Source organism: Cydia splendana, chromosome 14, assembly GCF_910591565.1.
Source record: "Cydia splendana chromosome 14, ilCydSple1.2, whole genome shotgun sequence".
Taxonomy (NCBI): Eukaryota; Metazoa; Arthropoda; class Insecta; order Lepidoptera; family Tortricidae; genus Cydia; species Cydia splendana.
Genome location: NC_085973.1, coordinates 3,526,111 through 3,538,803, shown reverse-complemented (window position 1 = coordinate 3,538,803; position 12,693 = coordinate 3,526,111). Strand labels below are relative to the sequence as shown.

General features: G+C 45.8%; 1 protein-coding gene across 1 annotated transcript in view; it reads right to left on the bottom strand.

The window, feature by feature from the left end:
- LOC134797078 (mitogen-activated protein kinase kinase kinase 11) overlaps positions 1-12,693 on the bottom strand; it is a 122,310-nt gene that overhangs the window by 8,909 nt on the left and 100,708 nt on the right. The window contains exons 3-7 of the mRNA XM_063769302.1: positions 8,756-8,948; positions 4,295-4,470; positions 2,731-2,920; positions 1,255-1,425; positions 267-416 (exon numbers count right to left, since the gene is read on the bottom strand). Coding sequence (XP_063625372.1) covers positions 267-416; positions 1,255-1,425; positions 2,731-2,920; positions 4,295-4,470; positions 8,756-8,948 — 880 coding nt within the window. The remainder of the gene's footprint in view (positions 1-266; positions 417-1,254; positions 1,426-2,730; positions 2,921-4,294; positions 4,471-8,755; positions 8,949-12,693) is intronic.

Below are 12,693 nucleotides of genomic sequence, written 5' to 3'. Positions count from 1 at the left end.
AGCCAGACTGTGAGACCTGAACCCCTTGAAGAAGGTCTTCTTCACCTCCCCGTGGCTCCCCTTCCGCTTGCCCTGCGGCTTCTGGTCGAAGACCGTGTCGTAGTGGTGCGGGAGATCGGACGTCGAGGTGAAGATCGGGCAGATGCTGAATTTGGTTCTCGGCTTGGTGTTCTCGTAGAGGAGGTCGTCGTGGCTGCCGGCGCGCTTCTTGAGGTCGGTGTTCTTGGGCGTGCGGACCTGGGATTTGGACTTGCGCGGGCGGGTACCTGTGGGCGGCGGCGGCAGGTCGGGCGCGGACGACGAGAAGCGGTGCGAGGGGCGGGGACGCGCCAGCGCGGGCAGCGGCAGGTGCCCGCGCGACTTCTGGTGCACACTCGACGGGCCCCACGTCTTGCCCTTCACGCCGTCCGCTGGCACTGGAATGCGAAACAGTATATTGTTTTTAAATACAGATGTGCAAGTTGCGGAAAGTCTCCATAAAGTAGGAAATCGGAAAAATCAAGAAAATATCCCAAGAAACACAGAAAACTTTCATTTTGGAAATACAAAATTGTGATTTCTATATAAAAAAAACTGCCCCCCCGGTAACATTTTTTATTTATACGTTTTTTGTGTTTTTATTATGTTAAAATAGTATTTTATACAATCGTGATATAATAGAAAGCTTTTCAGTCGAGTACCGTGTTTAGGCAACGAAGCTTGCTGAGTTGCCTAAGTGAGGTACGAGATTGAAAAACTTGATTATATCACTATTATATACAATACTTTTTCTACGAGTCAACAAAAATAATACTTTAAACTAGTAGAATCATACATATAGGTAAACCAACCAAAGTTATACAGCTAAGATACGCGAGCAGCCGGGATACCTTCATGCTCGTACGCGCCGCGGCCGCTGCGGCCAGACGGGTTGGTCAACAACGACACCTTCTCGTAACTCATGAGGCCCTGGTACTTGCTCCGCGCTAAATTCAATTTTTAGACAGTTTTTTTCTCAATTTTGGCGAGCTGTGATTGGTCAATTTCATTATAGTTGACTAAACCGTTTCGAAATGAATGTTATAGTTGAGTTGGGAGCCTATACATTAAAAGTACCCAATTGCAGTTTGGTATACGAAATCTTAATTCAACAATTACAGTCGAAAAATAGAAAAAAAATTGAAATTTCGCAAAATTTCCAAATGATGTTTTCGCAACTTTGAAAACTTTTCAACAGCAAATCAATATTTTAAGTGCTCGAAATAATATACTTACGTGCGATAGCTCGCATGATGGCGGGTGATCCTGGCGGAGTATCCTTGGCGACGGCGACAAGCTGCTTGACGCTGGACTCGTCTTCCGAAGGCCGCACTGTGAGAGTGTGACGGAAGTCCACGGGAGAGGAGATCGTATCTTTCTTGAGTAGTTTGATCTTGCTGAATTTGCCTGAAAAAGAAGAACAGACAGCTGAGTTTTAGTGCGTTTACGATTTTCCACAAATGTGATCCGAATATCAAGTAATTTAATTAAATTCAACTGCGACTAATCATGTTATACAATTTGGAACGTGAGCAACCGAAGCTTCTACTCTCAACTCTTATCCCTTTTTGTCATAGGCTATTACTGTTGCGCGTGTAAAAAAGTCTCTTCTTACGGGCTACAACAGATCTTGTCAGATCTATCTCTCTTTCCGCCTCATTTTTCTGTCATCCTTCGTTTTCTGTCGCAACAGCTGAACATGTGACATTCACAACATGACTCCACACAAAACACTCTTACCCTATCTCTTATTAGGCTTCTCTCATCTCGTTCCTACGCGAGGTTCTGCTCGATCAGTCTCTGTTAGTGTTAGGCTCTTGACAGTTGCACACCCTTTCCTTTATTATGTGGCTGAACTGAACTGTAAACTGACTTACCTGTAAACGGGACATGTTGCTCGCAACTATAAGGATGTGCAGTTCTCTGGCCGCGAGGTCAAACTCCCTCATCTCGAGTTCCCTCTCCTTCTGCGCGAGGTTCTGCTCGATCAGTCTCCCTTGGGGTTGGGCTCTTGATAATTGCAAACCCTTTCTCTTATTATGTGGCTGAACTGAACTGTAAACTGACTTACCCTTCCTCTTATTAGGCTGCGGCGGCTGCGTGTGGGACATGTTGCTCGCAACTATAAGGATGTGCAGTTCTCTAGCCGCGACATCAAACTCTCTCATCTCTAGTTCTCTCTCCTTCTGCGCGAGGTTCTGCTCGATCAGTCCCCGCTAAAGTTGCTTGCTTTTCTAAAGTTTTGACTGAACATGTGACTCTATCTATATACCTCAAGCTCAATGGAGTTGGATGGTCGAAGCTCTTTCTTGGTGCCAGCTATAAAAACCTTTGACAGTTGCTAACACTCTCTTATTATGTGGCCAAACTGACTGAAAACTTACCCTTCCTCTTATTAGGCTGCGGCGGCTGCGTGTGGGACATGTTGCTCGCAACTATAAGAATGTGCAGTTCTCTGGCCGCGAGGTCAAACTCCCTCATCTCGAGTTCCCTCTCCTTCTGCGCGAGGTTCCGCTCGATCAGTCGCTGCTGGAGTTGCTTGCTTTTCTAAAGTTTTGTCTGAACATGTGACTAACTACCCGAATCTATATACCTCAAGCTCAATGGAGTTGGATGGTCGAAGCCCTTTCTTGGTGCCAGCTATAAAAACCTTTGACAGATGCTAACACTCTCTCTTATTATGTGGCCGAACTGAGCTGTAAACTGACTTACCCTTCCTCTTATTAGGCTGCGGCGGCTGCGTGTGGGACATGTTGCTCGCAACTATAAGGATGTGCAGTTCTCTGGCCGCGAGGTCAAACTCCCTCATCTCGAGTTCCCTCTCCTTCTGCGCGAGGTTCTGCTCGATCAGTCGCTGCTGGAGTTGCGCTCTGGAGAGCTCTTCTTCGCGACATCGGAGTTCCTAGAAAAAGGAAGAAATTTTAAAAACGAAGTATGAAAGAGCATTGGTTAACTTAAAAATAAAATATTAGAAAAATGCTTGAGTCTGATTTAAATGATATAATTGTAATTACATTCAAAAGGATTGTAATGTCACTATGATGATGCGTTTAACAATAGAGGATTAGTAAAAATAACAACATGTAATGCAAATAAAATTATATGATAGTACAAACAACAGGTAAATTATAAGTAGGTACTTATACGACAAAACATACAGAGAAATGTGCTAAAATGAATCACAACAAATACTACTAACCTCCTCTATAGTTTTGCATTCCTATTGCAAGCGTTACAAAGGAAACAGAGCGTTAGTACAAATAAATACACATTTGAAATACACTTGGTGAGGTACCGAGCATTTGCAGTATGTTAGTGAGTTATAGAAATAATTTAACAATAGTAAGCGTCAGTAGCAGTAGCTTTTTGAAGATACAATTGAATATGAAACCTAAAAATGTGTGAAAAAGACAAGTTATGTTTGTAGGGTTAAGATTAGACATAGAAAAAACAAATGGCGTTGAATTCAAAAATTCTGAAACCTTGAAATATCCTATTAACCAGTGGTTAACCACTATCAAAATTCTTAACACATTCGACACCGCGTACCCGACTCTCGGGCACTCGTAAACTTTACTCAGATGCCGGACAACCCGCCCAGCGGGTTGTTTTGTACGCAGATATAGACGACCGGTTTCTGGGGTAGTGCGCCGTTTTTTGCCCGGTTGCGAAAGTGTTAAGCAGAATATAAAGCAATAAACCTAAAATTAGTACAATATTAATTAGATACCATTCTGACTTAAAAAGCCAACACTTAAAAAATGATAACACTTTACTGTGAGCTTACTGAAGGAAGAATGGTCTGGTTGGTAGGCAAACGATATTGTTCAATACTTCCTGGAATATTACATTAGTCACCATTCTGGGAGTATTATATAATTTAGGTATTTTAACCAATTAATATGCTTTGTTAGTTATTTGTTAGTTACAGTAAGACTGACTCATTATCTTTTCTAAAATGTCAGTTGTAATAAAGTTATATCTATAATCGGGTGCTCGCGTGAACTCTGAGTGTCTGATGTGTTCCAGCTGGGAAGGATCTCGGGGAAGAGTGGCCGAGGGCGCGGGCTTGAGTTCCACTGAGTAACTTACCTTTTCTTTCCTCCTCAGGTCCCGCAGAACCTCCTCGATCTCGACTCGCCAGTCCTCCTGCATAGTGTGGAAGGACTCGTGGGGTGCTCGCGTGAACTCTGACTGTCTGATGTGTTCCAGCTGGGTCAGGATCTTGGGGAAGAGCGGCCGAGGGTACGGGCTTGAGCTCCACTGAGTAACTTACCTTTTCTTTCCTCCTCAGTTCCCGCAGAACCTCCTCGATCTCGACTCGCCAGTCCTCCTGCATGGTGTGGAAGGATTCGTGGGGTGCCCGCGTGAACTCTGACTGTCTGATGTGCTCTAGTTGGATCAGGATTTCGGGGAAGAGCGGCCGCGAGCGTGGACTTGAGTCCCAGCAAGCTACGAACAAAAAAATAAAATGTTTACTTTACATAGTTCTAATACTCATCCAGGTCAGTTGCACTATGATCGGACTGATCAACGACGCACAGCAGATAATAAACTATGAAGACTCCTCAACAAAATAATTTTGCAACTTGCAGGGATTTTTAATGGTTTAACTGTATGACAGAAAGTATGAAACTAGTGCGGTAAAATACAACTAAAACATATAACTGGTAATTTCAAAACGTTGTTTATAATGTTGCAATAAAGTTTACAAATTGTGTAACTAAGGACCGAATAGTGTAAATTTTACACGAGGATGAGAATTTTTACCCCTAATCATCCTCATCCTTATACAGGAAATCAATATAGAAACAACAGATGCATTTATCCCGGTCCTGCTTGCATCATATTTCCTAAACCTTGAATCGCACTATCAAGCCTTATCAATCTGAACGCCCGCCGCTACAAGGACAACAATCGTAAAATCCGGTCTCACCCACTAAGTGCACTTTATGTTGGTAATTTTGCATTACTGACATTTTAACATAGACTAGTTGAACGAGTCGAAAGCAAAGCGTCTCCGTCTCAGCAAAAATACTTACGTATGTCCGGCTGTTCTCATTCACAGGAGCCGTAAGTAATTTATTTTATTTTTATTTATTTATTTATTTGCTAGAATCATGGTTACATAGATGTTAGATAGAAATATAAGTCCAGCACAATTCTGCCGACTTACGGCGTGCAAATTTTACTATACATACTTAATTACTAACATGCATTTACTCTACATATATTTACATTTCACAGATTAATTATTGCTTAATAACAATGTCAATATTTATAAATAGTTCATTACCAAAATGAGAATAATTACATTAACGGATGTCCTACAGAATACTTGCATTAATTAAATTATAATTAGATAAACCATTTTACATAGAATTACATTTGCAGCCCTTTATTGCGCATAATTATTAAATCTACAGTTGGTTTCTTTTAAGAATTCCTTGACTGAGTAAAAGCACTGCTCTTTCAACCATAAATTAAGTTTTTTGCAAAAATTGTTATAATCCATGTCCGTTATTTGTTTTGGTATAGAGTTATAGATTAAACAGGCCATGTAGTAGCAGTTTTTGCGGTACAGTTTTAGTCTTGGGGCGGGCATGGTTAAATTAACTTGAGTTTCAGCTCTCCGGTTGAAATTGTCGTTCGGCTTAAATAGTGACATATTTGCCTTTACTAGTTTAGCTGTTTCAAAGATATACATGCCCGGTAGCGTCATAAATTTATTTTTAATGAAAATTGGATAACATGACTCCATTGTGCCTAGACCCCAAATTGCTTTCAAGCATTTTTTTTGTGCGACAAATGCTCTATTTGCTTCAGAGCAATTCCCCCACAATACGATCCCATAACGTAATTGGGAGCACACATAGGCATGATATACTGAAATAGCTGTTTCTACTGAACTGGTCTTTTTAACAGTTTTCAATGCGTAAATGAATTTGTTTAATTTCTTGCATAGCATATCAATGTGATTATTCCATGTCAGATGATCATCTATATGAATACCTAGAAACACAGTGCTGTCAACTTGTTCAATTTTCTGGTTTTCATACACTATATTCAATTCTGGAGTTCTGTTTCGATTTGCGGAAAAATAAACTAATTTGGTTTTCCCTAAATTAATTTCAAGATTATTATTTGATAACCATGCTATGACACTCCTCAGGGCTGTATTGATGTTGGACTCAAAGGAATTAAGGTCGTTGCCTTGAAACATTATTGTTGCATCATCCGCAAAAAGTATACAGTTTTGTTCTGTCGCTCGTGGGAGGTCATTGACATATATAAGAAAAAGCAATGGTGCCAGGATACTTCCTTGGGGTACCCCTCTAATTACTACCTTAGCATTTGAGTCATAATCTTTTACAGTACTTGACAGTTTGTCTAACTTAGTTACTCGTGTTATTTGTTTTCTATTTAATAAATAAGATTTTAGCCAGTCATACGCTGGTCCTCGTATACCATAGGTCTGCAGCTTTCCGAGTAGAATGGTGTGATCTACAAAGTCGAAGGCTTTGCTTAAATCTAAGAACAATCCCGATGTCAACTTCTTGTCGTTTAAATTATCTAAAATATGTTTTAATAAAACAAATCCAGCTAACGTTGTTGATTTATTGCGTCTAAAGCCAAACTGTTCTGGGATTAATACGTGGTGTCTATCAAAAAAATCTAACATTCTATTATACATAATCCTTTCAAAAATCTTTGATAATGTTGGTATCAGGGCTATTGGTCTATAGTTATTTTTATCGTCTTTCAAACCTTTTTTATATAACGGTTTTATGATTGACATTTTAAGTTGTTCTGGAAAGTCACCATTTTCAAAAGATAGGTTTATAATATATGATAATGGAATAGCGATATGTATAGCGACAGATTTTAAGCAATCAATTGTTAGACCATCGTAACCAGAAGACTTTTTGTTTTTTAATGACATAATAATTCAGGATACATTTCTCAACTGATTCTCGTGAAATTTTGTGAGCAGGTTTTTTTTTAAATAGCGGAGCCGAGGGTCTCGAGGTCTACAGTTCACAGAGCCAGTAGTTAATATGAGGTGGATTGCAAAACAGTGTGCGACGCGCGTTGACCTCCCTTTGTGATTTGGGGTTTACGGTTTACGTCAACTTTGGGAAAATCCAAAGTGGTGATTGCGTTTCAACACAAATTTGTCTTACACGTGTTGATGTCACACGTCGACTGAGGTTGGAGGTCATTAATACATATGCAGTAAACATATCTCAATATTAAAGAAAAAAACAAGAGAAAATGGCATATTATGATATTGATACCTGTTAGCTAAAAAATCTCTAGTACAATTCCTTCCTCCTCTAAGTCAAATCACTGTAGACCTCATATTTCGCGGCGCATATTGTATCAAACGTCACGGCAACGGCTTGCGGTTTGTCCTATGATGTGAACTGCTCCCAAAGCAACATGCCGTAGGGGCAGACCAGTGAGCAATCCAAAATATCCAAATCTTATAAGAAACCCCTAGTGAATTTTATGTCAGATAAAAGCTGTCACTGGGAGAAACTTTGCGATAGTGTTGTCCTGATGACTTCCGACCGTGTACTTGGTATCTCCATCTTTATCCACTTTATATTTTTACATTTAATGTACCTGGCATCACGTGCTGGGGATGCACAGCGTCAGCTTGTTGAAGGCGACGCCGTACGCCACAGCCAGCGCGTCGATGCCCTTGTATGGCGTCTCGCCTGTCATCTCTCTCTCTCTCTCATTTACCTTGCATCAGCTTCCGCCACGACTCGGGGCACGTGCTGGGGATGGGCAGCGTCAGCTTGTTGACGGCGACGCCGTACGCCACGGCCAGCGCATCGATCCCCTTGTACGGCGCTCCCCTGTCATCTCTATCTCTCATTTATCTTGCATCAGTTTCCGCCACGGCTCTGGGCACGTGCTGGGGATGGGCAGCGTCAGCTTGTTGATGGCGACGCCGTACGCCACGGCCAGCGCGTCGATACCCGTGTACGGCGTCTCGCCTGTCATCCCTCTCTCTCATTTACCTTGCATCAGCTTCCGCCACGGCTCGGAGCACGTGCTGGGGATGGGCAGCGTGAGCTTGTTGACGGCGCCGCCGTACGCCACGGCCAGCGCAATGATGCCCTTGTACGGCGTCTCGCCTGTCATCTCTCTCTCTCATTTACCTTGCATCAGCTTCCGCCACGGCTCGGGGCACGTGCTGGGGATGGGCAGCGTCAGCTTGTTGACGGCGACGCCGTACGCCACTGCCAGCGCATCGATCCCCTTGTACGGCGCTCCCCTGTCATCTCTCTCTCTCATTTACCTTGCATCAGCTTCCGCCACGGCTCTGGGCACGTGCTGGGGATGGGCAGCGTCAGCTTGTTGACGGCGACGCCGTACGCCACGGCCAGCGCGTCGATGCCCTTGTACGGCGCTCCCCTGTCATCTCTCTCTCTCTCATTTACCTTGCATCAGCTTCCGCCACGGCTCGGGGCACGTGCTGGGGATGGGCAGCGTCAGCTTGTTGACGGCGACGCCGTACGCCACTGCCAGCGCGTCGATGCCCTTGTACGGCGCTCCCCTGTCATCTCTCTCTCTCATTTACCTTGCATCAGCTTCCGCCACGGCTCGGGGCACGTGCTGGGGATGGGCAGCGTGAGCTTGTTGATGGCGACGCCGTACGCCACGGCCAGCGCGTCGATGCCCTTGTATGGCGTCTCGCCTGTCAGCTCTCTCTCTCATTTACCTTGCATCAGCTTCCGCCACGGCTCGGGACACGTGCTGGGGATGGGCAGCGTCAGCTTGTTGACGGCGACGCCGTACGCCACGGCCAGCGCATCAATCCCCTTGTATGGCGTCTCGCCTGTCAGCAGCTCCCAGAGCAGGACGCCGTACGACCACACGTCGGACGCGTGCGAGAAGGTGGAGTTCTTTATCACCTGGAAATTTGAGAAGGATTCGGTTAATGTAATGTATAATATATAAACTCAAAACACAAATGGCACAAGACAGGCAGTACAAAGGCGAACATATCCCTGTAACCCTTTGAACGCCACTGTTAGCGACGCTACGACAAGACGCGGATAATTATAAGTTAGATTAAGATCAAATTCGATTAAGACTGTATTCTCAATAAAGATTTAATTGATAGGTAGGGAAAACCGCGATTAGATTGTCAGTAGTCATAAGTATTCAAAATATCCATTATTTAACTCGTAGGTTCGTAATAAGTTTTAGGTCACCCAGTAAGTTAGGAAAAAACATGGTTAAACCTATTTCCCAATTCCCAAGTAATCACTATAAACTTGGTAAAATAATGTAGGCTCTGTCATTGGTTAACCAAAGAAAGGCGGATCAAGACAAGGAAGTCTCAATATGAAAGGGACAGACTGACCGCTTCTCATTGGTCGGCCAAATTCGAGCTCAGCGCTCCGATACAGCGTAATTTTCACTTAGAAACATACACGTTTCATTAATTAATTCGTAACCTGTTAAAGTTACATCATAACAATATTTGTAGATATTATAGGTCGTTAACCTAGTCACCTAGTTAGATAAGAATCATAAGGCAGTCACAGGTAGACAAAGGCCTGCGAGTCGGTAAAAGGGCCATAAACCATCCATTGTATTCATTTCGGCCGCTTTCCTATCTATTGTAAGCCAAGTCGTAAGGACTAGTGAACTTGTTATCGTTTGTTTTTATAACTAATGAACGTAGTTAACTATTTGTAATAGTTTTAAGTTAGTAATTAATCGGATATATGTAATATGAGTCGCAGAACGATAGCGGGATAATGAAAATTCACCCGAAAATGACCGTATGACGTAAGCGACCAATCACAGGCCGATTAATTCCGCGAATTAAGACATGATTTTATCTCCCTATCGTAGGTGACTCTCTTTCTTGATTTTTCGTATAAAAGTAAGACGGAACCGCTTCGGATCGTACAGTACACCAGGAGCAGCCGAAAAGGAAAAACCAAAAGGAAGAAAACCAAAGGAAGAAAACCAAGGAAGACCTGAGGGATCCGAAGCTGTACCGCCTAATCGTTGTAGGAGTATTTTTATATTTGTACCGCGTAAATAAAAGTCAGTTTTTTAAATCGTGTAGTTTATTCCTTATCGCGAGGCGGTTGAAGATATTCGTCGAGGGCTTCGCACATGGGCATCTAGTAGGCTGGGGCGACTGCGGTTTCGAGCGAGGCGCCAGTAGACCAGTTACCTTCTCCAACTGCTATCGTCGGCTATATTGGGCGTTGAGAGTTCAATATTTTCTGGTCCTTCGAGCCGGATCTACTGTCAGCGCACCGGGACGTCGTGCTCAAGTCTACACTTGCTGCGAAGAAACGTCACAAATGACCGATAAAATGGTCGGTACGCGTTCGCGAAAGGCTGCGTCGATGCAGAGCGACGAAGATAGGCGGCGTTACCTAGCGGAGGGCGCGGCAGCGGCTCAGAGGGCTGCCCGCGCGGACGCCGAGAGGTCGGAGGGCGCCGAGGCGGCGCGCCCCCTCCTCACCCCTGTAACGTCGTCCGACGCGCTCAGCGAGCGTCCGCGCGCCGCTAGCGCCGAGCCGTTTGGCGTAGCGGCCGCACCACAGCACTCCCTCAGGGCGGACGACTTCACGAGGCCACCGGGGTCTCCCTCGCAAGTAAATACACTGCTGTGGAGCAGAGAGCTCCGCAAGCGGTTACGACGACTTGCGAGGCCCACACCGTTACCACTGCGACGGGCGAGAACGAAACTTAAGGACGTCGCAGCTACGCAGCAGGGAGGCACTATGGAGTCGAGCACTCCGTATGCACCTGCCCCTACTCAGTCCGTGCACTCATGCGCTAGTACGGTCATCGAGGCAAGGCTATCTCAAGTGGAGCTTGAGGCGAGCGAACGTCTAGCAGAAATTCAGCGAAAAGAGTTGCGGATCGAAGCCGACTTAATAAAGAAGAGGCTAGAGGCGCAGAAATCACAGATTATAGCGGAAGGAAGCACGGGCGCAGTCTCAGATGCGGGTGACATCGAGCCACAACAGAAACGAATCCTGAAGTGGATGGACGACTCTCAGGATGACAAGACTATAACCGAGCCAGTTAAGAAGAGGTTAGCCAACGAGCCACCACCGGACTACGAGACTCCTAGACGGCCTCTGCGGGACGAGCGACATATGCGACGCCGCTCACCGAGCCGCGAGGAACGTCAACGGCGATCGGAATCGCCACCGGAGGAGCCCCGTACGCCGCACACGGCGCGTACGCAACACACGCAAGAAGGCACAGTTGCGGAGTCTATGCTGCATTTGTTCGAGAAGATGCAGATGGCGGCTCGTCCAGCACCTAAAGATATCTTCGAGCTACCTCACTTCTACGGAGATGTGAGCGAATGGCGAAGCTTTTACAATACCTACATCGAGACATCGAAGCGCTACAAGTTCACCGACTACGAGAACGTTGCAAGACTGCGTATGGCGTTACGCGGGGACGCTAAGATGTGCGTGTCACATGTCCTGTCTACAGCTACTCGTCCAGACATGGTTATACGTATTTTGAAGAAGCAGTTTGGCCGAAGCGAGGTGCTTTTGGATAAAGCAATCGAGGACCTACGAAGACTGCCACCGTTGGGGCCGAGCGCGAACGACCTCAATACGTTTGCGATCAAGATTATGAACGTCGTATCTACTATCATGGACATAGATAGAAGACACTACGCCGACAACCCGATGCTGATACGGGAAGTAACCGATCGATTATCGCCTCATCTACGAAGCAGATGGTGCGACTACGCCAACAGACATCGCGATACCGACGACCCCGAGATCCTGCAGTTGGCTGATTTTCTGATGGAAGAGAGCGAGCTAGAGATGTCATTCTGTCACGCGCGCGCACCAGCGAAGCGCGCGCAGGGACCGATGACAGCACCGTACGCGCGCGCGCCTGGCGCTAGACTGAACGCGCCCGCGCCGCGCTATCCCATCCCCACTCCAGCTCCGGCCGCAAATCGATGCAGCGGAGGGCAGAAGGCGACGTATGCGGCTCGACAAATCACAGCGAAGAGCACGTGTTTGTACTGCGGTGGCAATCACATTACTACAGATTGTCGCAAGCTGGCCGCACAGAGTATAGGCGCTAGATGGGAATGGGCAAGACTCAATCGTATATGCTTCAGATGTATGGACGCGAAACATTTGAAGTCGCAATGCAACGCGAAAGGGTGCGGCGTGACAGGCTGCCCGCACACGCATCACCGTTTGCTGCACACCGAGCCTACACAGGCGAACAACAGCAGTGGGGCTACAATAGCGGTAGCTCAGTCGACGCATCGAGCGGTCGCCTCACCGAGAGTGACGTCATCGTTTGCGGCAGCGGCCGAAACGGAGTCGCGGCCTACAGAACGAGAGGACAACGATCCGCGCGTCTACGTGTCGTCAACCCCAAACTTCAACGTGCTACTGAAGGTGCTGCCTGTAACAGTCACGGGGCCGAAGGGTACGGCTCAAATATTCGCTTTCCTCGACGACGGGTCAACGCTTTCCATGATAGATCAAGACGTCGCAGATGAAATCGGAGCAGTAGGCGAAGACGAACCTCTCTGTCTACGTGGGATAAGAAACCTGAAGCACACATCTATCACGCAAACTGTAAAGGCGCAAGTGGGACCGCTGCGAGGAGGCACCGTGCACGAGATCGTCA